Source organism: Epinephelus moara, chromosome 8, assembly GCF_006386435.1.
Source record: "Epinephelus moara isolate mb chromosome 8, YSFRI_EMoa_1.0, whole genome shotgun sequence".
NCBI lineage: Eukaryota > Metazoa > Chordata > Actinopteri > Perciformes > Serranidae > Epinephelus > Epinephelus moara.
In genome coordinates, this window is record NC_065513.1 from 37940663 (window position 1) to 37965401 (window position 24739).

Below are 24739 nucleotides of genomic sequence, written 5' to 3' on the forward strand. Positions count from 1 at the left end.
AAGGCTGTTCTCACAAACTGTTCGTATGTTTTCCATTGAAAAGTAATGCACCTAAATTTGTACATATCCCACATGTTTTGAAAGGCAGCAAATCATGGGACCAATGCGCTGACGGCAGTTAACAAGAAGCAGTCCCAAGCGGTCTTGTAAGTAGGCAGGTTGGGGTGGTGGATGGGTCACAAAAACCCAAACTTTCGGTTTGGAAGCTTGTGAACTTTGAGTCATTTTAAGGTACGTCCTCGCCATGCTTCTTTTCCTTAACCTAACCTCAGTAACTTAACTTACTTACACCTAAACCATGTTTCTTTTCCTAAACCTAACTATAACGTTAACTGCTAAAGCTAACCTTCGTAAATTTGTGTTAATTACGTAACTGTATGTTAATGACGTAACATTCTCGGAACCCATCGGCTGTATTCGGCGTCTGACTTCCGGCAGACGGTGATACAGCCTTCAGCCTTTCTTGGCATTCCGGTTTGATTTGGGCGGAGGAGGCGAATTTCTGTTTCCGACTTCCGTTTATATATAAGTAAATATGCTGAACCACTGCGATGGATTCAGAGTTTGCAGTGACGCCAATTACGTTCCGCCTCATTAGTTCACCGCACGGGCCGTTTAACCTGGCAACAACTGCAGCCGGCTCAAACGTGATTGGTCAATATCGCGCGGACTACAAACAGCCTACAACCGGACACCAGGGCTCTTCCGCTCTTCTTCCGGAGGCAAGATCTCCGGGGTTTGCCTACAGACTCTACATTCACTGAATGGAGAGTCTGTATATAGAGACTAATGATGTAATGTCTTTCATGAGGTGGTAATTCATTGGATATTAAATGAACTGTTGTGCATGCATTTTTCGTAGGATGTTTATTTATTGTACTTTATTTTATTTATTTATTTATTTATTTATTTCACATGGACAGTGCACAGCTACTTAGCTGCACCAGAGTTAGCTATAGGCTAACTTTCATCTGTAGTCCCTGGGCTGGAAACAGAGAATAATTTCTCTGCTAAGAGACACTATTGTATAAAAACCACAATTACAAAATCAAACATATTCATGACACGACGGCCTCAGCAATAACAGCAGCAACACAACACAACATCAAATCATCGCAACAATAACTGTAGCAACAATAATACAACTACAACATTAAGATACAACAAGATTTCATAGCGTTCGATCAAGTGTTTGAGTTCATGGGTACAGGCTGGGTTGATTTTAGCCATGATTTCATCTTAAAACGTCTTATCTCACTTGGTACTGAGGTCCAATAGTTTGTCAGTTTTCTATGAACTCTTCAATGAGAATACATTGATACCTTCTGCTACCATGAGTATAATTACTTTTACTATGTATGCTTCACTGAGCATCACTGTCCCAAAAATTCTAATAAGTATCAGAACAAACTTGGTATCTGCAGATACCCAATATTAAAGGGCTTGGATCGGATGTAGGCCAAATAAACTTGAAGTGGACATCTCTAACTAGGACCTAATTGGTCTGCAAGTGACTTGAGGACTGCATGAAATACTTAAACTTCCTGGAAAACAGTGCGTCTTTAGTGATGACCTTAGGTACCCTTTCCATGCAATGTTTGACACAAGGCAGCTGACACCTGTAGCGCACACCAGATCATCATCACTGATTCTCAATTGATTTTAACTTAAAATGTATGTCTTAATGTGTCATTTACAACCTTGAACATCATGTTTCATCAGGAGGTACATCACATGAGGAGTGATATAATGTTAAGGTGTGATTCTACAAGGACTGAGAACGTTAGTCAACAATGTCCTGCAGTAAGAAAGCCTCTGAGTGCATTCATTGGCTCATCGTTGTTCATTCCACACAAGATCACTGTAGCAACAAAAATAGAGACATCATGTAATGGAAAAGGCACTCTGTGTGTGTGCGAGACCTCTCCCTGTGGTGCTGAGTCAATATTTCAGAGGAAGTAGGACCCCGGGGGACATACTTACCCCCAGTTACTGGAGAGTCACTTGAGAGTCTATTGACTCCTTCAGAGCACACACACACACAAAAACACGCACACACACAGTGTACAAGGAAGTTCAGCCAAGTACAGGCTGCTTCATGCATCTGGTGTCTGACCTGTGTCAGCTGAGTCTACAATTTAAAGAAATCCACAAAGTCACCCAGCTCCTGTGTGTCTGCAGCTGCCGAGATGTGTGTTTCAGTGCAGCACGCTCACCTCAGGCTCACACAGAAATACAAACAGCTGTCACTTATCCAACTGAGAATCTGACATGACAGCAGAGTGAGGGGCTTTTTTTTTGTAAAATCCATCCCTCCATCGCTCATCCTGTCTACAGGCTGTGAGCTGAGGTGACAATGACCGCCGTCAGTGCTTCTTGACTTTGGCAAGTGTTTAGACTGGTCACCTCCGAAGTCACTCGCGTCACTTTTTCCTATAAACTCACTTTAGTGCACTAATCCTTTATTTACTGCTCTCAGCTTTTTATTCTCAGTGTTTGTTTTCCAGCCATTCACCCATTCACTCTCACATCCACAAGTAAAAGACAGTGAGAAACCGTGCAAGGGTGACGCTCTTCCTAGTGAGCCAATGATGCTAAACGTTGACGACATCATGTAATTTCAGACTGAATGTAGGTACTGAAACTACAAACGGAAAAAATACCAATTTAACGTACCGTCAGAGTCAATTTCATTTTAATCTATGCAACACCAAAGCAGCATCTTGCCATACCCGCACATGCCATTATCTCCAATACCTACATAGAGTACATATCTTTGGTGTCAGTGCATGGGGCTCGTTTCAGTTCAGCCTTTACTGTTAAACTCCAGTTCATGATGTATAGCACACATTCCTCCTCACATGTCCTTTCAAGAGTTTATTAATTTATGTGACTGTGTGGCTGTTGTTACAAACCAATATTCCCCAGGGCATCAATAATCCATCTATAAATCCAGGGCTCAACAACAGGGATTGATTGATCGAGCAAGTGGTAAAAAAGAAAAAGAATTTCACACATTGTTTTTTCCAGACCTGATGATAGAATCAGCTAAGGAGTGAGCCATATCACTTCCCTGAGAGCTGCACATGTAAGGTACTAATCGGGCATTTACAAGAAAATGGCAACCATGTAAAGACAAAGTTTATGAGCTCAAGCTAAAGTGAACATTTCAATTATCCTGGAAGCATAAATTTAGCTGGGTAGCATGAGATGATGTGGGCGAAAGATTAAACAAGACAATTAATTTTAATTCTTGTTGTTATTTGATAACTGCCTTTGGGCAAGTAGATTGCTGACCCACTTGCCCAACCAGTCAAGTGGAAAGAAAACAAATTGGCGTTGAACCCTGTAATCTCTCTTTGGCTGCAATTGAGTATTATTTTCATTATTAATTGATCTGATAGATAACTGATTTATAATTTGGTCGATAAAATGCCAGATAATTGTGAAAAATGTCCATCAAAAGTCATGAAACTGCTTGTTTACATCTGACAAACAGTCCAGAATCCAAAGGTATTCAGTTTACCATCACTTAAACAAATATGTGCCGCAAATCATCACAACTGTGAAGCTGGAATGAGAAAATGTTTGACGTTTCTGCTTGAACAAATGCCTTAAATGATTATCTATGAGTAGCGTTGTACTGTAGATGGGTTATAATTGACTTGTAATAAGGCTTTCATGATTAACATTTTGTGCTAAAAAAAGAAGAACACCCACAGATTTCCTCCAAAATCAGGACACAGCAAACTGTGTGAGAGCAGAGAAGAGCAGTTTGCCGAAACAGGAACCGAGAAACACGTTGACCTTTGTCACAAACACTAAACTCTGCTGAGCTTCAGGCTGCAGCTTCTCTTTCTCTGACACAACGCAACATGGACAAGGATACGAACAACACCTTTCCACACATCCTCAGCAGTTTAGAGCCATGTTTTTGCCTTCACACAATCTTATCGAGTCTGCTCCGGTACTCGATAACCTGCTCGCAGCTCTTAATAGCTGAGGATTTGTTTGCTTTTGTCAGTATCATTTCATCAATAATCAAACACACACACACACAGATATTCCCAGCAGGTTGGGTGACCTTCCAGTCTGTTTCTCTGCCCTCTGGCTCTTCCGTCACCAGCTTGCGAGCTGGCCTGTTTGTTGACATGAAACATTGACGACAAAAGGGCGAGGGGGAGAGCGATGAGTCTGTATGGGAAAGGAATGCCACGCGCATACCTCCCATGCACAAAACACAACCGGCCGGCCACATATCAGCGGCAGTGACCACAGCCACCAGCTGCAAAACATGCACGCTGTGCAGGGATGAAACAAAAATGCATGGCTGCAAATATGCACGCTCATACACAGTCACACACACACTTGCATAAATACAGTCCACACACACATAAACGCTTGTTGTGTGGGACAGCTCAAGCTCTTCCAACCTGTTTTTCCAGCTAAAACTGAAGCCCGGTGCAGATACATCTACTCTGGTCTTAAGGTTGTAAAGACACAGCTTTATTTTGCATAACAGATTCATTTCTGATTGTTTGAAACAAAACTACTTTCTGCATCTGGTGTTGACATGCTCACTACTTCTGGCTATAGCAGAGGTGTTGACATGTTAAGTTTTTAACTGGATTCAAACTTGGAACAGCACTGCATACAAAAAAATAAATTCAAGGGGGGATCATTGGTGTGGACATGCTGCCAAAGAGCATCACTGAGGAGATGAAATATAAACCATAAAGTTGAAGTCTGAAGGTTTATTAGACACCAAAACAGTGCACAGAAGATTCACCGTTGAGTCAGGATTATACAGTTGCTGGAAGTTATTGCAGCATCAATCAAAGGTTGCATCTAAAGATTATTTTCATTATCCTATTTGTTCTATAAAATGTCAGAAAATGATGAAAAATATCCACCAAAGTTTCCCAAAGCCCGAGGGACTTCTTCCAATGTCTTGTTTTGTCCAAGCTACGGCCCCCAAACCTAAAGATATGCAGTTTAAAAAGATAGAAAACAGAGTAAAGCAGCAAATTGGAGAAGATGCAACCAGAGAATGCTGAGCAACCTCAACTAATCCATAGTTAAAATAGTTGCAGATTATTTTTCTAATCCTCAACAAATCAACTGATTAACCGTCGCAGCTCTAGTATTGTTGTATGTCAACTTAAGGTCCTGAGACAACAAGCTAACTGTCGGCCATGGGTCAATGTCAGGCTGTTGGTGAGTTTTGCGGTGTGGCTCGCAACGTTGGCCCTTGGCAGTGGTTTTTTGGCTGATTCAGAATACTGAATTGACGTCGGAGCCAGCAGAGCTCGTCAGTGACAGAAGTCACTCTGATTGGCAGTTTGGCTTAGTGTATGACAAGAGAAACAGAAGTGAGGACAGGACAAAATGACTACATTTAAGGGGGCGCAAGATCGAAACAAACTAAGATTAAGATTATTTTTAAGATAATTTTTTAGCCATTGAGCCCCTTAGCAGAAACAGCTCATAACTGTTTGTGTTATTGTTCGCTAACGCATGGTAAATATTGTTCGTTCTTTCAACCTTGATTGTGTTGTTAATGTGCTAACTGACTAAAGAGCATCTTGAATCTGTCTTGTCAGTCTTCCTGTTTCCCTTTTTGAAACACGAACACAGACATCCAACTGGTAGGAGGCCCCGAGGTAGACCCAGGACACGCTGGAGGTATTACATATCTCATCTGGCCTGGGAACACCTTGGGGTTCCTCGAGAGGAGCTGGAAAGTGGGGCGTCGGGCAATACAGACGACCGCCGCCTCCTCTCGCAGGCGCAGAGTGTATGTGCACTGTGGGTTTTGTGATGTGTTGAAGTGCAACTTTTTGGCTGAGACACAGACAACAGTCGGCCTTTGTTGCCACTCGTTCTTTGATCTTGGTTTGGTGTGTCCGAACCTTTACGAAACTTTGATGGGCATTTTTTCACAATTGTCTCACATCTTTTAAAACAAACGATTAATCAAGATGTGTTCATCATATTAGCTGATAATAAAAATAACTGATCAGGTGTCGCCTGATTTCATTCTCTTTGGTTTTTGTTTTAAAACTTTTATTTAACTTATGCCGAGCTGTTTGTGTGCAGAAAATGTGTTAATATTGAGGCCAGTATGTATATATAGAGTACCGTCTTGGCGAAAGCACCAAAAATCCGATACCAAACTGACCCTGTTGCCCATAAAATCTGAAACTAAAATGCCTCCAGCCCGATCTCTTTTTCCAAAATAGTTTTTGACACAAGAGAAATACTACGTTTATATTCGGCCCAGTGTTATGTAATATGATGTGTAGCAAAACCTCCATTCAAACAAATAGACAAGAAAGTTGTGCGTGCTTGTGTTGGAGACATCCAGTCATTTGTGCTGAGCTGCTCGTTCTTCATGCTGACTGATATCATTACGACACACAACTCTCTGGACGTGTTGGTGTGACACACACACATACACACACAAAACAAACACACTAAAAGTTGAAGTTGAGAGGACTGCGGCTGCACCGTCAGCACTTCAAGCTACAGCGACAAGACAGGAAAAGAGAGCGAAGCAGCAGGCGGCTGATAAGAAGGGAGAGAATCAGGGAGAAAACTGTCTGCTACTGATTTCCAGCTGCTGATTGTTGGAGTCTCGATAAGGCGGAGTGAAGGTTTGTGAAGTCCAGGTCCACCCATATTCGGAGACAGGCCACATTTGCTACCTCCACTGATGAGGAGACACTGTGAATGTGAGATTACCAATATTGTCTCTTGTTTTTGTTTCATTTAATTTTATTGATGTTGAGGATTATTTATGATGTGATCATTTAATATCTTGTCTTGCGTTCTGTGTGGACCCCCAGTCGTTACTGTGTTAGCAACTAATGCGGACCCTGAATAATAAAGAATAAAGAATTTGCAAAATGTGGTGTAGTGATAAGTTAAATATTTAATGTTGTTCTTTTACACTTTCTTATATGTCTCTTTTATATTACATTTCTGTGCATGGTGTTCTTAATTAATGATTGTATGGTGTTGTATTAAGAAAAGCACAATTAATGTAGGAACTATTTTCCTCCTACCAAACTACACCCACCAACTGTATCACCGCGCAGAATGAAGCATGCATCTACTGCTAGCTCACCTGGCACCACTGAGCTAGTTGACGTTAAAGCTCAGCAGAGGAGGACGCCATTAATATTTACGTCTCGCACTGTCACAAGCACGAGCCTCTCGTCTATGAGTAGATGTACGCTTCCTTCTGAGTGGTTATACCGTTGGTAGATGTCGTTCGGTAGAGCAAAAATTGTCCAATACATCAAAATGTAGGGATGCACAATACTGGATTTTTTGCCAATGCCAATTGGCAACTTATTTGAACGATATCCACTTTTATCCCCACCTAATTTTAGTTATCATCAAGTCTCTTCTGTCGTGGATTTAACATCATATTATACATGCATACTCTTATCGTGATGGCCCACCAGCAGATTGAGACCTGAAATACAATACTTTTCAAGTGCTGCACAATTTGAGAAAAATGTGCGATTGCGATTGTGGTGGACAATATCGCGATTTGCGATTACAGTATAATAATAAATGGTATCATTAGTCTTCTTGCTTGATTCAGTGTTTCCCCTACATTATATTAGGGAGGCACTGACCTGACCTGACATAGTTATTGTGATGGACAGTGTAAATAACCATCAACAGTCAAGCTGCTCGCACAGCAGCGCAGCATGGCACCATACACACACTCAGTTGCCTGTGTTGTGTTAAGGCATTGTCACGTAAATGACAAATTCCAGCAAGTGAATAGGCCGTAACACAACACAGCAGCATGTCAAGTGGGCTGAGCCCGAGCAAAATTGCTCAGTTTTGCATTTGTTATTATATAGTTTGTTATGGAGTCCATGATTTCCCCGTGGCACTTACAAATGTTTGCGTAACTGTGCTTGGATGTTGTTTTATGAGGCTCTGGCGGCTTTCAGTTGTCTCGTTGTCTTTAATGTTACACGGCTCGGCTTTCCCTCGCATGCACTCTTCCTACTTTTCCCTGTGCTGTGTTGTCTCAAGTGCTGATATAGATTGGTCGTGTTGTCACGGGATGTGGCGACTTTAACTTTTTAAGTTTTACACAGCACGTCTTTCTGTTCAACGCCGCCGTACCTGAATCCAAAGTATCGCCATATAATAGACGTTGGGGTTTTTTTCGCCACCAACTCAGCGTGTTCATGGTCATGCTCTTCTTCAGTGTCTATGTTGGTCACTCACTGCTGCACACCTGACCATACGTTCTGCACACAGCAGAATAGCTTGTGGGTGTAATGTCAACAAACTCCACACACTACAGGATAGGCAGTCACACAAATCGCAGCTTTTTATGCGGTTATGTAATCGCACAGCCTGACATCGTGATTGCGATTAGATTAATCGTGCAGCACTTGTATGTAATATTCATTCATTGTGCAAATTAAGAAAAGCACGTTAGCCGATTCTGATAGGTCATTTTAAAGCCATTATTGGCCAATAACGATAACGTACCAATGTTACCGCACATCCCTATAAAACTGCTCACAACAAGGTCTGTGGATTATCTTGAGTAACCGGGTCAAGAGACGCTGCTGTTGAGTTTTTCAAATGTATTTTTTTAGCGCTTTGAGCACCACAAGCCGAGTGACATCTAGTTCCATTATATTCAAGAGAAGGCAGATGTCTAAGACGAATATTTCCAACACTGATCAGCTAACACCAAAACAGTCTAGACCGATAAATAGCACTACAGGTAAAAGGTAAAATATGTACTTTAGACTTCAGGGTGAATCTTTCCCTATAAAGTGCTCAGAAAAATGGAAATTTGACCACCTCCTTCACTTCTGTAACTGTGTAAACTTAATCTGCCGAGGAAGACGGTGTGACAGTAACTGAGAAAAAAAGAGCTTCTTGTGTGAAACAAAATGTGCTTTATAGCCTAAAAATAGCAGCAGGCAACGTAAGAATATATTTTCATATCTGGCACTGAACCTATTTAAGAGATGAAAGAATGATCCGTCTGTGTAGCTGCCTGTCTTTTAGATTAAGAAGTGTGTTTTTAGAAGCTGTCACCCGCAACAGTGAGAATAAAACGCTGGTGGTTGCAGACCTAAATCAATCATTCAAGTTTTGCCTTCCATAAATGAAATCAGAGCACTGGAGACAGGGAGTCAGCTGATATAAAGCACAAGTGAGTGAATGTTGGTTTGTGCGTGTGCTTTTACTCTGTGACTCAGCAGAACACCTGAGGGGTTGTCTCTTAAAAAACAGAAAGTCAAATATCTGTTGACAGACACACACACACAGCTACCTGCAGAACAATGACAGTGGCAGAGAAAGCTTCTGAATCTGGTTGCCCAGAGTACTAGCTGCGGCTGGTTCTGCTAACCCCTCTAGCATTACTGTTCCTAACTTGTTTGACGGGAACAGCAGGAAGCCTTAATGACCCCTGCGTGAAGAGGACACAAAACCTTATTTATCACACACATTTAAGTTTGAACTCCATCATGTCTTTTTTCTTAAGATTATTTTGGGGCTTTTTGCTTTCAGTGACAGGACAGTTTGAAGCATGAAAGAGGAGAAGGAGGGGACGACGTGGGCTGGACTCGAGCCTGTGGCAAGGACAGTCAGACACTCCATCTTTCCAACTCCAACTCCATCCACTTCTTGTAGGGGACCTATGATGCTCATTTCAGGTTCACACTTGTATTCTGGATTTCTACTAGAACATGTTTACATGCTTTAATGGTTAAAAAAAACACTTTATTTTCCTTATAATGTCTGTGCTGGAACACCAGTCTTCACCTTATGACTGAGACACGCCATTTCAGCGCCAGTCTCTTTAAGCCTCCCTCCAAAAAAGCCGTCCCTGCACCGTCATTGCAGCTGGACTGTATAATGACTATAACGGAGAACAGTGGCAATTTCTACTGTGAAAAATCACCAGTAAAAAGCTTCTAAACACAACAGGACACGTTTCAGCAGGAATATGATCTGAAATTTGGGTGAAATTAACAATGTTGGCAACAAAGATTACACGTTAGCATGTAGAAGTTTACTTGCAGCTTTCTGCACAGTTAGCACAAGCTAACAAAGTAGCTAACATCCGACACAGAGCTCTTTAATGGTTATGACAATCTCAAACTGACACCAAAACGGCTCAACTCTGTCATTAAACCCGTCAATAACCACTGGGTAACGTTAGCTGTGTAATGCTAACAGTTAGCCCTGTCAACGTGTGTATGTGTAACTACTAGGCACAGAGCTCCCCGTCCTGCAGCAGTAGTCTTAGGGGCCGTACACTTGCTGCGTTTTTTGCGCCCTCAAATTCTTTGTTTTTAATGTAGACTTGCGATGCTGCCATGCGTGCACACGTTTTAAAGCACCTATGGTTCATTGCGCGACAGCTGTGCCCTGAGATAAACTGAGATCAACTTTTGAAACACAGCAGCGCACACAACATGTCATGTGACAAGGACCAACCAATCACAGTCAGCAGATATATCCGTGGTAAATATGAAGAAGAAGTTGATCACTTTGGTGCAGAGCTACACAGAGGGCCGAATTCACAAAGAATGAACTGCGGCCGCTGATAGCACGTTGAATTGCACTTCACTTGCACCCACAGTTTGCTCCGTCTTAACGTCCTATTCACAAAGGATATTGCGCTAATGATATACCGGCGCAAACACGCCCACAAAGTTTGGCAGCTGAGTGCAGTTTGCCCCTGATTTGCCCCTGATTGCAATAAGCCACATGGCAAAGTTATTTGTTTCACTTAACAGCGTGTGGCTATTAGCGCTGGTATTAGTTAATTAGACTTTGTTTGGCAAAGTACTGAATACTGTAGGCTATACCCTCATGTAGCCTAGTGATGTCTGCTGGTGAGTCAGAGAAGTTTGACCACTTTATCACTATTCCCTCTCACTTGTAGCTGTTTTTTCGTTATGTTTTGAATTTAATATGAATTATAGAACCGTTTTTGTTCACGTTTGTTTCCCCCGTTTCGTAAAATAAATTATTTAAAGTTGCTTTTGAAGTGCGTGACAGAAGTGCGTTTTGAGAACGACCGCAGACTGTCACCTGTTCAACGCATCAATATCTTTGGATGCCATTAAATAATAATGATTATAATAATAATGTCAAAATATTATTTACAGACTGATTTAACAGACGATCACTGCTGCCACAATCACTGGAAAGTCTGGACGAGAGGCTTCCACAGAGGAGCTGTGAATTAGACGTTATTTATCAATGAGGCTCATTTGCATAGAAAGGGGCAATTTTTGTGCCAAATAAATGCATATTACCTAATTTAAATACGTGCAAATAACACCAGAGCACCGAGACGCAATCTGCTTGGCAGCTCAGTTAGTGGAGCATTTCAACCTCTGCGCGTGCTTTGTGAATTAGACGGTATCTGTTCGCTCCATTTTTACCGGTTTAGAGGCCTCAAAAGCCACGCAATCCTTTCGTGAATTCGGCCCAGAGAGTGGAACATCTGTCCCAAAGACAAGATTTTTGCCCTAATACACGCTCACAAAACAACACCTGGAAGAAGATCGGCTCTGCACTCAGGATTTCTGGTAAGTAGGCTATGATACTGGTTATGGTCGCTTAGCAACCTCAGACGCAACCATGTGCAACACTCCATGTCCTTGAAAGTTGGCACAGAGTAGTGTCCTTGCGTTTTCCAGGCGGTTAGAGACACTAGGGCTGCAACGATTAGTCGACTAATCGATGACTAACCGACTATTAAAATAATCGGTGACTATTTTAGTAGTCAACTAATCGGTTTGAGTCATTTTTCATAGAAAAGTATTTTAAAAGTACCCAAAATACTCTTATTGCAGCTTCTTACGTTCAAATATTGGCAGCTTTACACACTCTCCCATGACGGTGAACTAAAACCCTTTGGCGTGAGTACAAAACAAGACATTAGATGATGTAATTTTAGGGTTTGGGAGAGACAGAACAACATTTCTCAACATTTTAACACATTTTTCCATAAAATGATTAGTTGACTAATCGAAGAAATAATCGACAGATTAGTCGACAATGAAAATAACCGTTAGTTACAGCCCTAAAAGACACGGCATCTCTCCTGGAGAGACTGTATAGCAGTATTTTCTCCTTTACAGAAATTCACATCTGCCACCACGATTCCAGGTTTCCCCAATGGCAGCACATGGCGACATGTAGCAGTCTATGTAAAGTAAGCACTTGCAGTAACATACCTGGAGTAGATAACCATATAAAGAAATCTGATTTGAGCTGACGTCAGTTTGTAGCCGAAGTCGAGAAAAAATATTGGAAGCAGAGTATTCAGAGGGGTCTGAAGCCTGAGATCTTTGCTCACAGGGATTACTTATACATATGTTTACCTCATTATTTGATACTTTGGCCACGTTAAATATGAACATCCTGTAACACTGTGTATATGACACAGATATACACAATGAGGAAAAACATAATAGGCCCTCTTTAATAAATGCTCAATCAGAATGATGTTTCATTTGTTTTTGAGGGTGCAACACAGCAATTTTCTTATGCAATTGTGGACTAAACCTGATGTTGAAAAGACAAAGACGCACAATAAAAGATACCACATCCATTTCAACACTTCTCCAAATTTGTTTGTGTCTAATACACTTCAAATGCTAACCCTTCATATCCCTCAACAAAACACAGATTTAAGTGTTCAGATCTGACTTTGTACCGCATATTTGATGAGTTTCAGATCAAAAACTGAACACATACTGTATGTTTAGAAGTAGTTTTTGACAGCCATCAGTCTGAAAATGGGTGAAGTTAAATCAGGAGTCCAGAAGACAGTTTATATTAATTTCAGATAACAAATGTACTGAACAAATAAGAAAATATGGAGGCAGATAAGAGTTCAAAAGTCTCCAATCTTCTGAACCTTGCACAATTAATACAACAAAGCACAATGCCACAACTGCACGGCCCATTTCCTGCCTCAATTTATTCATAAACAGCTTTCAGTGAATAATTTAGGAGGGGCTGGTTTCCAGGCTGTTCAGTTATCTACAAGATTCTTGTTTTGCGAGTCCTCCCATGTTTTCAGTTTACCGGCACACCTCCATGTGAATATAGAGGTTATTGCATAACCTAATAGCGGCTTTCTACAAAACAGTTTTTCTTGCAGCAATAGAGATTATTAGTATTCGATCACGTTCAGTCGCTGCTGAGAGTGTTTCAAACTGCTCTCTACTTGATAGGCAAAACAGAAATCTGAAGAACAAGAGCAGATGGGCAGAGACACAGAGAAACAGGGTGATTGGAGAGAGAGATGGAGGGAAGAGTGAGTGAATGAGACACACCCATTATACAAAAAGAGGAGTGGAGATTCAGGTCTGCCCTGTGACGACCTTATCAGGCTGAGACTGGGTAATCTTTGACTAAAAGTTGTAAAACTATGTGCTCTTTCATACTTAAAGGGTCCAACGGCGAAAACACTCCTGATCCCCCGCGTCTTAAAAAGTCAGGTTCACGTATAGGATTTGGGTTAAAGGTTGAGATTAGAGTTAAGATTAGGTTTAGGTTAGATTAAGAGTTCAGGCGAGGGGGTGAGGAAAGAATGTAGTAAATGGAGGTGGTCAAATGTGAAGCAAATATATAGGTGTGTGTGTGTACACGCAGGGAGTGTCACAAGATCCCTCTCATAAATGGGTGTGTAAGTGTGGTTCAAAGGTTACTGAGTCCAATCTGTCAGAGCACATGACAAAGCGAACAGTTCAAGGAGCTGTATAAACGCTCAGAGCATATTTATGATTCAGAATCCAGCCGGGATTGTCTGCACTCTGAATACAGAGTGGCTGAGCTGGCAGGTAGCAGCTAACAACACAAACTGTGCGAACAGTGCTAACAGAGCTAACGGTGTTAAACTGGAAAGAAGCGGAGGGTGGGTGTTATGCATCTGCAACAACATCATTCGTAGGAGCACAGTGCAGAGTGCTGGCGGTTAGCTAGCCAGTGGGACACACACACACAGGGACTTACATGTACTAGAGCACAGTTCAGACCAAAGATTTGCAATGAGACAAGTTGAAACAGGCAGCTACTTGCAATGTGCCATTCTGAGTATCATCTCTATGCAACAACTCTCTGTACTTCTGTTCTGATTTGCAGCTTTTTAGGTTTATTTTGTAGCTGAGTATAATTTGTAGCTTCTTAAAATATGAATGAGGATAGTGATAGTGAGATACTGGCTACAGCTGCATTTATAGTAGTGATGAAAAATGAAAAACAAAAACGCAGCAAGCGAACATGCCGTCTGCGGTCACTTTGACTTCACCCGCGGACTTCACAAGCCAATTGGCTGTTAAAACAGGTGACGTGCTTTACTTTCTAAAACCAGCCGCTGGTGATTTGAAAAACTGAGTTGCAGGCAGCGTTGCCAGGTGTACGATAATTTGGACCTCCGTACGATGTACGATCAGTAATCCCAAAAAAGGCCAAATGTACGATAATTTGTCCATTTCATGAATGTGTGGTTGTAATCAGTATGCCAGAGTTTTTTTGTGAGCCCTGAAGGCATCTGTTCCTATGTGACATGTTTCCAGCCAATCGGACTTTGCTTAGCGTGAGATACGGGTGACGTTTGTCTCTGAACAATGAGCACGATTGGCTGAATGGTCAGCTATACTCGCCCCACGAGGCGCTAGGACCTGTCAGGAAATCGAGCGAGAATGAGATTCAAAACAGAAGAAGAAGAAGAGAAAAAACAGAAGCAAGGAAAATGGAAAAAAAGTAAACCAAAAAAGTAAACACTAGAGTGACTATATTTGCCTATAGCGCATCAGTAGGATTGTTATTTTGGTTATGACAGATGTACGATAATTTCCCTCAAAATACGATAATTTTGAGTCTCTGGTACAATAATCCTACATTTCCCACCTGGCAACGCTGGTTGCAGGTGACACCATCAGCCGAATTGAGTCGAGCTCAAAACAGGACAGTTCACACCGCTGCAACTTTTCTCTGCAATGTCCTAAAACGGTTTCATCTCGTCGCGAATCTTTGGTCTGAACTGGGCTTAACATGTATGATGTCTACTGCAACAAAAATCTGTTGCCTAGTTTAAGGGCTCTCCACAAGCCTAAAGCAGTCTACAAAATGCCAGAAATTACTGAACAACGGCCATCAAATGGTTCCAGAGTACGAAGTGTCAAAGTTCCTGTTCTGTCCAACACAAGAGAAAAGCACAAAAATTTTTCATTTAAGGAGCCAGTGAATGTTTGTATTTTTTAAACAACCTCAAAAATAACTCAATAAATTCCCATTTATCAATGAATCAACTAACTGTTTCTGTCACTGTGATACGATCTGAAACAAGTGTTGTGACCTACTTTGAAAACATCTTTAATCCATGCCAGAATCAAACCAGTGGTTGGCCGACTAAATTACACTTAAATATCAATGTTTTCAAGATCTATCGCACTATCTAACAGACAAACGGTTATTAAACCGTAGCACACACATGCCAGGGCCCTCGAGGCTGGGTGGGGTGGCCTGATAAGTGACCAAACACTGATAAACAGCAGACAATGCAGACGGTCCTGACAACCACAAACAAAACACAAGCTGGTTCACTTCCTGGAGAGGCTCAAAGTGTTCAAGAGGAATGTTGTGTTTAGTCTAATAGTCTTTGACCTGCATACTGACTCACATCCCATCCTATTTAGTTTCACAAACCATACTTAATAGTGCAAAGAAGTGCGGTAATAACTACTTATTTACAACTGAAATATCGACAAAAATAACCAGGAAAACTTTGTGGCCTTTTATCCTGTGATGTCCCATATCAAACAAGACATTTAACTTTTGCCAGATATATATTGTAATTTAAAGTACAAGTACAAGACTCTACAGGTACAAGAGATCACCTGTGCATCGGCCAAAACAGTGACAAACATGAGGCTGACCGTGATTGACCTGCATCATGTTGATAAGATGCTGGAAAATAAATTACAGTCATAAAGAATAACTTCATTCCTGCAATGCACTTTGTACAGCTGCATCATTTATTGTTGGCTAGATCAACACCATTTGTCATAATACATAAGTTAGTATCATGTGTACCACTCAGGTAGGATTTTGCTAGCAATAACATTAGAGAGCAAGCTAAGGTTGCCTGCTAGCTGCAACTAAGCTATGTTGCATTGATCTGACTGTATTTTGCTACATTAGCCAGCTCACAATTTGTCTGCATTAGCAAGCGAGCTGACGTTAGTTATTCATAACCTGCTAAAACCACAATATCACACTAAATTTCACATGTCAGCACTTCCTCTAATGTTGAGATTTCTTTTCAGCACCAGTGGAGACTAAAATTGTGACATGGGGCACTGAATCTGATGGATTTACTGTTTATCAGGTCACAAAAGAGACAAGAATTAGCTAGTTAGCACTGCCCCCAGACCCTCCGCCTCACTCCCCACCACCAGGACACTACATTCCCAAAAGGGGAGCAGAAAGCAGCTTGGACCATAGCTGCAGTAGCAACTCAAATTCAACCAACACAAGTGTGCTGATACAGCAGGGACTTTGGGCGGTCTGAGATCAGACCAGCATCACTCGGAAGTCCAATCTTTTTCTCTACGGGACTAACAGGAACATCAAGTGAGGACTCTGTGTTGTGGTGGGTGCTGGTCGTTTGTTGATGTTAGCAGACTGCATTACTTAGCTAACATTTGCTGCTGTTACACACTGTTAGCGCTGTAGTGGAGCTGGAGAGAGGCAAGACACTCAGGAACACGCAAACAAAAATTCATCCCGACACCTTTACAAAGACGTCACAGGGTCCACAGGATGTTAAAGGCAAATGAAAAGGCCGGGGAAGGTCTCAGTTTCTAACATACATTATTATTCCTTCACACTGGCAGCTATTAATACATGAAAAAAGTTACGTACATGGCTTTAAAGTCCAAAAGTGATAGGCAAAAACAAATATGCAAAATGCAAAACTGATTCCTGCATTAGTGACTTTCAAGTGACCACGAGAATTAGCACTCGGTTTACATGACCCACATATGTGCAGTATTCAGTGCCATCACTAGAGAGCTGTTGTTAACATTGTCCTCTCACAGATATCCACTGGCTGTGTGCTCAACTACGGCTGCAACTAACAATGACTTTGATAATCAACATATATGCAAGTTAATTTCTCGATTAACAGAAAAATCGTTTAGTCCGTATAATGACAAAGCCAAACTTTAATAATCACTCAAAACACATGTGGTTTAACATCATTAAAGACCAAGAACACAATACTTGAGTGGGATTTTGCTTAAAGTGATTTAAAATGATGACCAAAATACCTGGCAAATAATATTCCGTTCAACTAATTGCTTAAGTTTTCAAGATTTTGATTAAAATGGCTAAAACGATTACAGTAAGGACTAAGATTGCTACTGAAAATGAGGTTTGTTGTCCTTTTTTAATCACAATAGCATTTTTTGGCTGCACAGTAATCCTAAAAAATGGTAAAACTAGAACAAAAAGATACAAAGGAAGGATTGTCTTATACATTTTTCCCTTGATCCTATCCTGGCACTATTTAAAGACCCTGAGGCCAAAATGCAGGCTATTACAATACACTGCTTGAGGGTACAACATGTGACAGTCTGTTGACAGAGTGTGATGTGCCTCCAGTGAATTCATGGTTCACTTGTGTTTGTGTGTTTTCTAAATTATGCCTGATGTCCAGAGTGCATGAATTTAAACCACCCTGCATGCGATGAAGAGCACACGAGAGGCATATTTTATCCGGGATTTTGATAGCTCTCAGCCTGCTCCACAACCTGCACCGCTATTTTCTACGATCTACATCCTCATATATCGATACACATACAAGTTTCCTATACTTTCTTTTTTTCTTTGATGTCTGCTGTGGCTATTTCTGCAATGACAGCCACTGTCATTAAAATTTCATCTCATCTAAAAAGGTCATTTCATAGTCCACCTGAAAGGTCATATCATGTTGACTGAAAAGGCTGCTGAGCGCACACACACACACACACACACACACAGAGTGAAGCAGAAATGTCAGAATCTAAAGTATTGATGACTTTCCTAGCGTTCGATTCAGAACTGAACTTCGAAGGGAAACAGTTCGAAATCTTGTGCCGACAGAGTAGATTTTGTCACGAATAGCACAACCTAAAGAAACAGGTCGTGCACACACACTGACGCTGCTGGATGCCATCACCGTGGTAACTGATGCCAAGCAGCAAGTTACAGAAACTTGAGATGTGAGCGGGGAGTCAGGTCAGAGGAGAAACCAATCAAGTCTGCATGTTACCACATCAACGCGGTCACAGTGTCGAGGCTAAGAACTGTTTTACAACTCCTTTGGAACAAAGTACGACTTTCAACATCCACTAAATAGTTTCAGCAAGCAATTATCATGTCTTTAAGATAAATTTCCTGTTTATGTTCTTGACTTTGCCTGTTTGCTTATCATTTTGAATAAGAACATTTGAAATTATCACCTCCTTTATGTTTTCTTAGGCAAAACTCTACCAGACACTTGATGAGTATTTAGATGAAACGCAGGAAATAGATAAGATCTGCTCTCACAAACAACCTGCTAAAATAACACAGTCACATTTCAGCCCTGTAATTCTTCACTAAATACATCATGCAGTCTCTCCTCTATGCATGAAGTGCCACTCAAACCTAGTGGTTATGCATTTACATGGTTTCTGGGAGGGGAAACTCATCTCAAGTTTTTGGACCTTTCCCCTCATCACATTCTATGATGAGCATTTGACACAGCTGGATCAAAGATATCCTACATGCGAATGTTGGGCTGTTTTGCCAGCAAGCTGTGAGCGTTTAGACACACAGAGCCAGATTGGCGAGCTGATCCAAGGTGCCCAATTTTCCGCCTCGTAGGGTAGACATATTGGTGGAACCTTTTTGGTTTAAAAAGAACGAGGCGCCCTTCCGCCACGGGAGGGGCTGTTGNCGGTGAAGAACGGGCCGACTTATGAGGGTTCGCCGAAGGACTGACCAGCCGCGGCTTCCCTCGGAGTGTGTCACTGTTTACATCACACGCTGAGCTACATGTTTTGTTACTTGCTCACGCCCCCCATTGCCCCGAAAAAGGCACATTCTGTATAAACAAAAGTAGGCAGGCGGCATTTTGCTGCACTCCCCGATTTTGTTTTTATACTGCCAATGCTGAAAGAAGACTGATTGGGCTTTCCTGCAAATTTGCACAACTCCTATTTAAAAGGGGCTTCTAATCCAGAGACATCTTCAGCATACTTAATCTTAGAGAGAAACAGGCTGCTTTAGGAGGAAATTATCTCAACAGTTCCTCGATTATGTACCTCCAGATTTTGGAGTTCTCTCTTTGGAGCTGAAGCCTCTTCACAAGAACCACCTGGCACTGGCTCTGTCTCACTGTACTCATTGTTAGTCAAGCTACTAGACATTCTGTGTTTACAAAAATCAGAGTAAAAGTGTTGATGAAGTGACTAAGCGAAAACAATGGCCACATTTAGATGGACTGCACCGATCCAACAGAAACACAGGGTTAATTTTTGAGCTACCTGTATTTACATTGACCTTCACCTGCAACAGATGCTCCAAACATTCACACCCACACTATCCTCTATCTAAATGTTTCTGTCGTGCCTCGCAGTTTACCTGTTAGGTTCTCTTTATGCATTTTGCAAACATTTGGTTTCAAGCTGTTCAAGATTCATAAGACAGTGCAGCAGTTGCATTGCCCGCAGCTTTGCAAAACACAGCAACAGCACTTCAGTCTTGAGTCATATTGTGATGTGAGCCAAATACATGAGTGAATATGAGTATTTTGTCCTTGTTGAGTTGGAATTTTGAGATGTGCTATGTTTTCACATTTATATTGGAGCACTTGAGTCTTATTTCCAGTAAGCTGTCAATGTACAATACCTTTTGATAATGCAATTAAAACTGTATCTGACGTCTAAATTCAACTGAGCTTACCTTGAACGTGACTTTCACTGGTATTAAAGTAATCATAGTGCTTTTACCAAGTAGAACTGCGACGATAAATTGATTGAATGTCAACTATTAAATTAATTGAGTAGTTCTTGTTAAGAAAAAAAAAGTTCATATTCTCTGATTTTTGCGTCTTAAATGCGAATATTTTCTGTTTTCTTTACTATTCTATGACAGAAAACTGGATATCTTTGGGTTGTGGACAAAATAAGACATTTGAGGACGTCATCTTGGACTTTGGCAAACAGTTACCAACGTTTTACACCATTTTCTTTCATTTATAGACCAAACAACGTATCGGTTAATCCAAAAACTACTGGACATGTTAATAGACAATAAAAATAGTCATTAGTTGCAGCCTTATTCTTTTGCTTGACATCATTTCTTGTGAAAGTGTTTATTAGTACTTTGAGATCTTCAAAAAAATAGTGTTGTCTATGTCTGACCACCAGTAATGAGCAGCATTGAATATGTTTACACGCCTTTTCAGACCTAATCACATTCAGAATCAGCACATTCAGAATATGCATCTCAGCTGATGTTGTTCTGATGCCTCTTATCTGTTTATGGTCAGCTCTGTGTGTTGTACACAAACCAACCAGCGAATAGTTTGCTCTTGGGTGGAGATGCATGCAAAAAAGAGAAGCTAACATTTCCTGTCAGAAGGAGAAAGACACCTACTTTTAAACAATATGAAAAACTTTGATATTAACAGGTTTTTGGATATTCGCAAATATCCCAACGCCGACCTTTTCAAGAAGGTGGCTGAAGGAATGAAAGAGTGAGACTTTGTAAAAATCATATTTTGCTGCAAAGAAGCAAAATGGCACAAGCAGTCCAGTTGTTCCACTTTTCTATATTTTAACATGTTAAACGACATGTTAGGGCACGTTGATCAGCTGCATGTAAACGGGAATACTGTGCAAAATGTTGTGCATGTAAACGTAGTCACTGAGGGCCTCCTGAATTTTCACAAACCTCAAACTCAACACTTTGAAACTGAGTGTTCTCATCACTACTTTACAGTAAATCTCTCTGCCAAGCTTTGAGCCAGTGTACATTGTTTTCAACTCTCTGTGCAGCTGGACTCTGTGTGTGCGTGTGCGTGTGCGTGTGCGTGTGTGTGTGTGTGTGTGTGTGTGTGTGTGTGTGTGTGTGTGTAGGCACTGCAGCTTGTTGCCAAACCCTCCCACCAGCCAAGCCTACTAAGATGAGCCGCAGAGCCATTTCTTGGCCAAATGTCACACAGCGCCGTGCACCACTACAGCATCTCAAAAGTCAATCTACAGCGGCCGATCTGAGATTAGTAACGGTGGAAAGATGTGAAATAAAAGCATTTAGTAAGTTACGATGCATTCATCATACTGGTATGAACGCGGAGCTGATGCTGCCGGCAAACTTCAGTCACATTTTACCTTCGTTACTACGACAGAAAGGCAATCGCTCATTCCTCGCTACGCTGAGATATAGACACAGCAAGTGTCTCTACTGTCTGTGACCTTGATACGAGATGCCTGAGAGAGGAAAAATACATCCCTGCAGGGGATGGCGTCAGTGTGTGTGCGTCCTCCTGAGAGAGGGAGTGTGCACATGTGTGTGTGTGTGTGTGTGTGTGTGTTTTAAAAGAGGAAAGGCAGCAAAGCAAGAACAGAGAAGTAAAACAGGGAAGTGTTTTTGATATCGCCCATCGCAAAACGCAGGCACGGTTACATTTGATTCCTGAAAAAAGCCTCAACGTGGTGTTGTCAGCTGAGTCAGAGACACAGCTTTAAATTAACAGCACCATTTCTTCACTCTGTAGGAAATAAACCTTTCTCTTTTTGTGATCCTACCAAGGATGTCTACAGGCAGAACATAGTGAGTGATAAAGATGTCAGCTTAATTGAGTATTCCTCCTGAACCTTAGAGAAAATACAACCAGCCTAACGCCAGCTTGAAGTGTAAAACTAATATGACTTCCACTCAGATACTCTGAACACGAGGGAGTCTGGCGGACAGATACTGTCTCCGAATAAAACGCCTGATGCACATAGCAACCACAGCCAAGTCATGTCAGGTTCATTGCACAAAGCTGAACTTCATCCTGACACTCTGGATTAAATAAAACCCATAAAACAAAAACCACGTATTGGTGATTCTTTCAGTTACCGACACAAACAACAAAACCTCAGGTAGGATAAATCAACACATCCCCAATCCTCAAGATGGAAACTTCTTTTATCGCGTGGCCAACTCCACACAGAGGTCAAAGGTCAAGCCACTGAACTCACTTTGATACTGAAGACTTTTGCAGCTGCTTTCATGTGTCATCACTTCGTGTCTGAACTGCCTGCACCTCTGACAGTCTCATAAACAACCAAACGCTATCAGCTTCATCCACATAAACTACACGGTTACTGTATGGTGTCGATAATTCTGCCCCTCCTGTATTTTCCAGGTGAGAAAGACAGCGACACCTGACACAGATCCCTGCTTCCTGTCCTCACTTACTCATGTACAAATATTTCAGTACAATTTTGTGGCACTTCACTTGTTATACTTCCTCTCAAGTACATTCTGGAGGCAAATATGTACTTCTTACTAGATTTAATTGCCTTTAGTTACTTTGCAGATTTGGATTACTAAAACAAAATATAAATCAGTGAATAAATGATGATGTTTGGTTTTAAGTTAAGCTTCTTTGCAGCTGGTAAGAGTGGCTAATTCTATATAGTGATGTACACATTAATACATCTCTAATATTTTGATGCTTATACTTTGTACTGTTACTTAAGTAAGATTTTGACTGCAGGAGTATTTCCATACTGTAGTGCTGCTACTTTTACTAAAGTAAAAGATGTGACTATCTCCCACAGCACTGCCTTAATGATCACTCTCTTAGATGTGTCTCTAACTTATAAATATTTCCACAAACCTTTCTTAAACTCCTCCAGCATGGAGTCCAGCTTGGTGTCGTGGAAGACAAAGTGCACCGGATGGTTGTAGAACTTGGTGATGGTCTTGAGTGTGGTGCAGTCGTCCGGGTCAACGAAGGCCAGGTCCTTGACAAACAGGATGTCCACGATGTTGGACCGCTCGTGCTCGTACACAGGTATCCTCGTGTATCCGCTCTCCATGATCTCCGACATGGTGTTGAAGTCCAACACGGCGTCGCTGTGGATCATGAAGCAGTTGCTGATGGGCGTCATGACATCCTCCACCGTTTTGGTCCTGAGCTCCAGCGCGCCCTGGATCATGTTGAGCTCCTCTTTCACCAGGTCGTTGTACGGCTCGGTGACTTTCAGCATCTCCACCAGCTTCTCCCGGTTGTACACGGTACCGATCTCCTGGCCCAGGACGCAGTCCAGGATCTTGCTGATGGGCCACGACAGAGGGAAAGTTAGCAGCATGAACAGCTTGGTGACATAGATGGTGTTCGCCCCGACTGCCAGACCGTGCCGGGAGCACAGCGCCTGCGGGACGATCTCGCCAAAAATAACGATGCCAACTGTGGACGCGACCACAGCGCCGACCCCGGACTTGGTGAGGTCATCCAGGAGGATGGTAAGAGTGGTGTTGACCAGGACGTTCCCGAGGAGCAGCGAGCACAGCAAGTAGTTACCCTTCCTGCGGATGGGCTCGATCTTCCGTGCGTATTTCTTCTCCTTCTCGGTGCCGCAGCTCTGCACGATGCGCAGCTCCATCGGGTCCAGCGCCATCAGCCCCAGGTTGAGTCCGCTGAACATGCCGGACAGCACGAGCAGGAAGGAGATGAGGATCACCTGCAACCAGATGGGCAGCAACGACTTCGCCACCTCCACCACCCGCACTCTGCCGTCCTGGTCATCCAGCAGGTACCACGTCTCCTCCTTCTCCAGGGGGTCACGGACGCACAAGCCGAACACCTTCACCACCTCGCTCTTGCGGAGCTGCTTGATCCGGAGGCTGACCACCCCGGAGGTGTTTTGGTTGGTAACCACCATGGACCCCTTTACTTCTATATCCTTGGTGAGTTCGGGACAAGTCCTATTGAAGGGGGACATAACCGTGCCGAAATCATCATCCTCTTTATCGCTGGAGTAAATTTCTATGAACTTGATGAGTCGCGAAGTGTTCGGGCGCAAGTCGAGCCCGTAGAACCTGAATTGGATGTCGCTGCCCTCGGTCACCTGAATAACCCCTCTCTCGGTGGTCCCAGCCGGAGTCTTGCTGTTCTCCAGCCTCATGCCGAGTATCCGGGGGGTGACTCTCGGCTCCGCCAGCACCTCCTCGGCCTGCCTGCCCGCAAAAACACAAGAAAAGACGAATAAAGTTAGCGTAAACCTCCGTCCACTCGAGTCTATCGCCATGTTTGTTTCGCTCTATGCGAAGGGGGAACTGACGTCACCTACTCGTTTCCACGAGCCCACCCCGCTTATTTGCATACCCGCATACCTCGAAGATTCAGCCAATCAGCGAGAGCGACGTCACTCAACCGAGCCCCCTCAGTGTGCATATTTAAGGTCGACTGATATTTTTTTCTTTTAAGGTGGACTGTGGAGTCTTTTAATAACTTTACCAATTTTACTAATATATATTTATTTATATGTATTTACGAATTTGACTTAAATGCCCATTTTCTGACTGATATCTATCTATATATTTTTTTAAATAATATTTTTTTTAAATAATCCGTTTTGGAGCACTGACAAAGCAATGATTTTATTAAATAACTTCATTTATAAAA

At 42.1% G+C, this 24739-nt stretch overlaps 1 protein-coding gene across 3 annotated transcripts in view; it reads right to left on the minus strand.

Moving 5' to 3' along the window:
• The window catches only part of LOC126394777 (metal transporter CNNM4-like), an 81380-nt gene extending 56969 nt beyond the window's left edge, over window positions 1-24411 (minus strand). The window contains exon 1 of one of the 3 annotated variants that reach the window (XM_050051822.1): window positions 22949-24411. In XM_050051822.1, the coding sequence (XP_049907779.1) occupies window positions 22949-24362 (1414 nt within the window). In that variant the 5' untranslated portion in view covers window positions 24363-24411. The remainder of the gene's footprint in view (window positions 1-22948) is intronic. The other 2 variants (XM_050051823.1, XM_050051824.1) reach the window with 2 other exon arrangements.
• Between the last annotated feature and the right edge of the window lie 328 nt (window positions 24412-24739).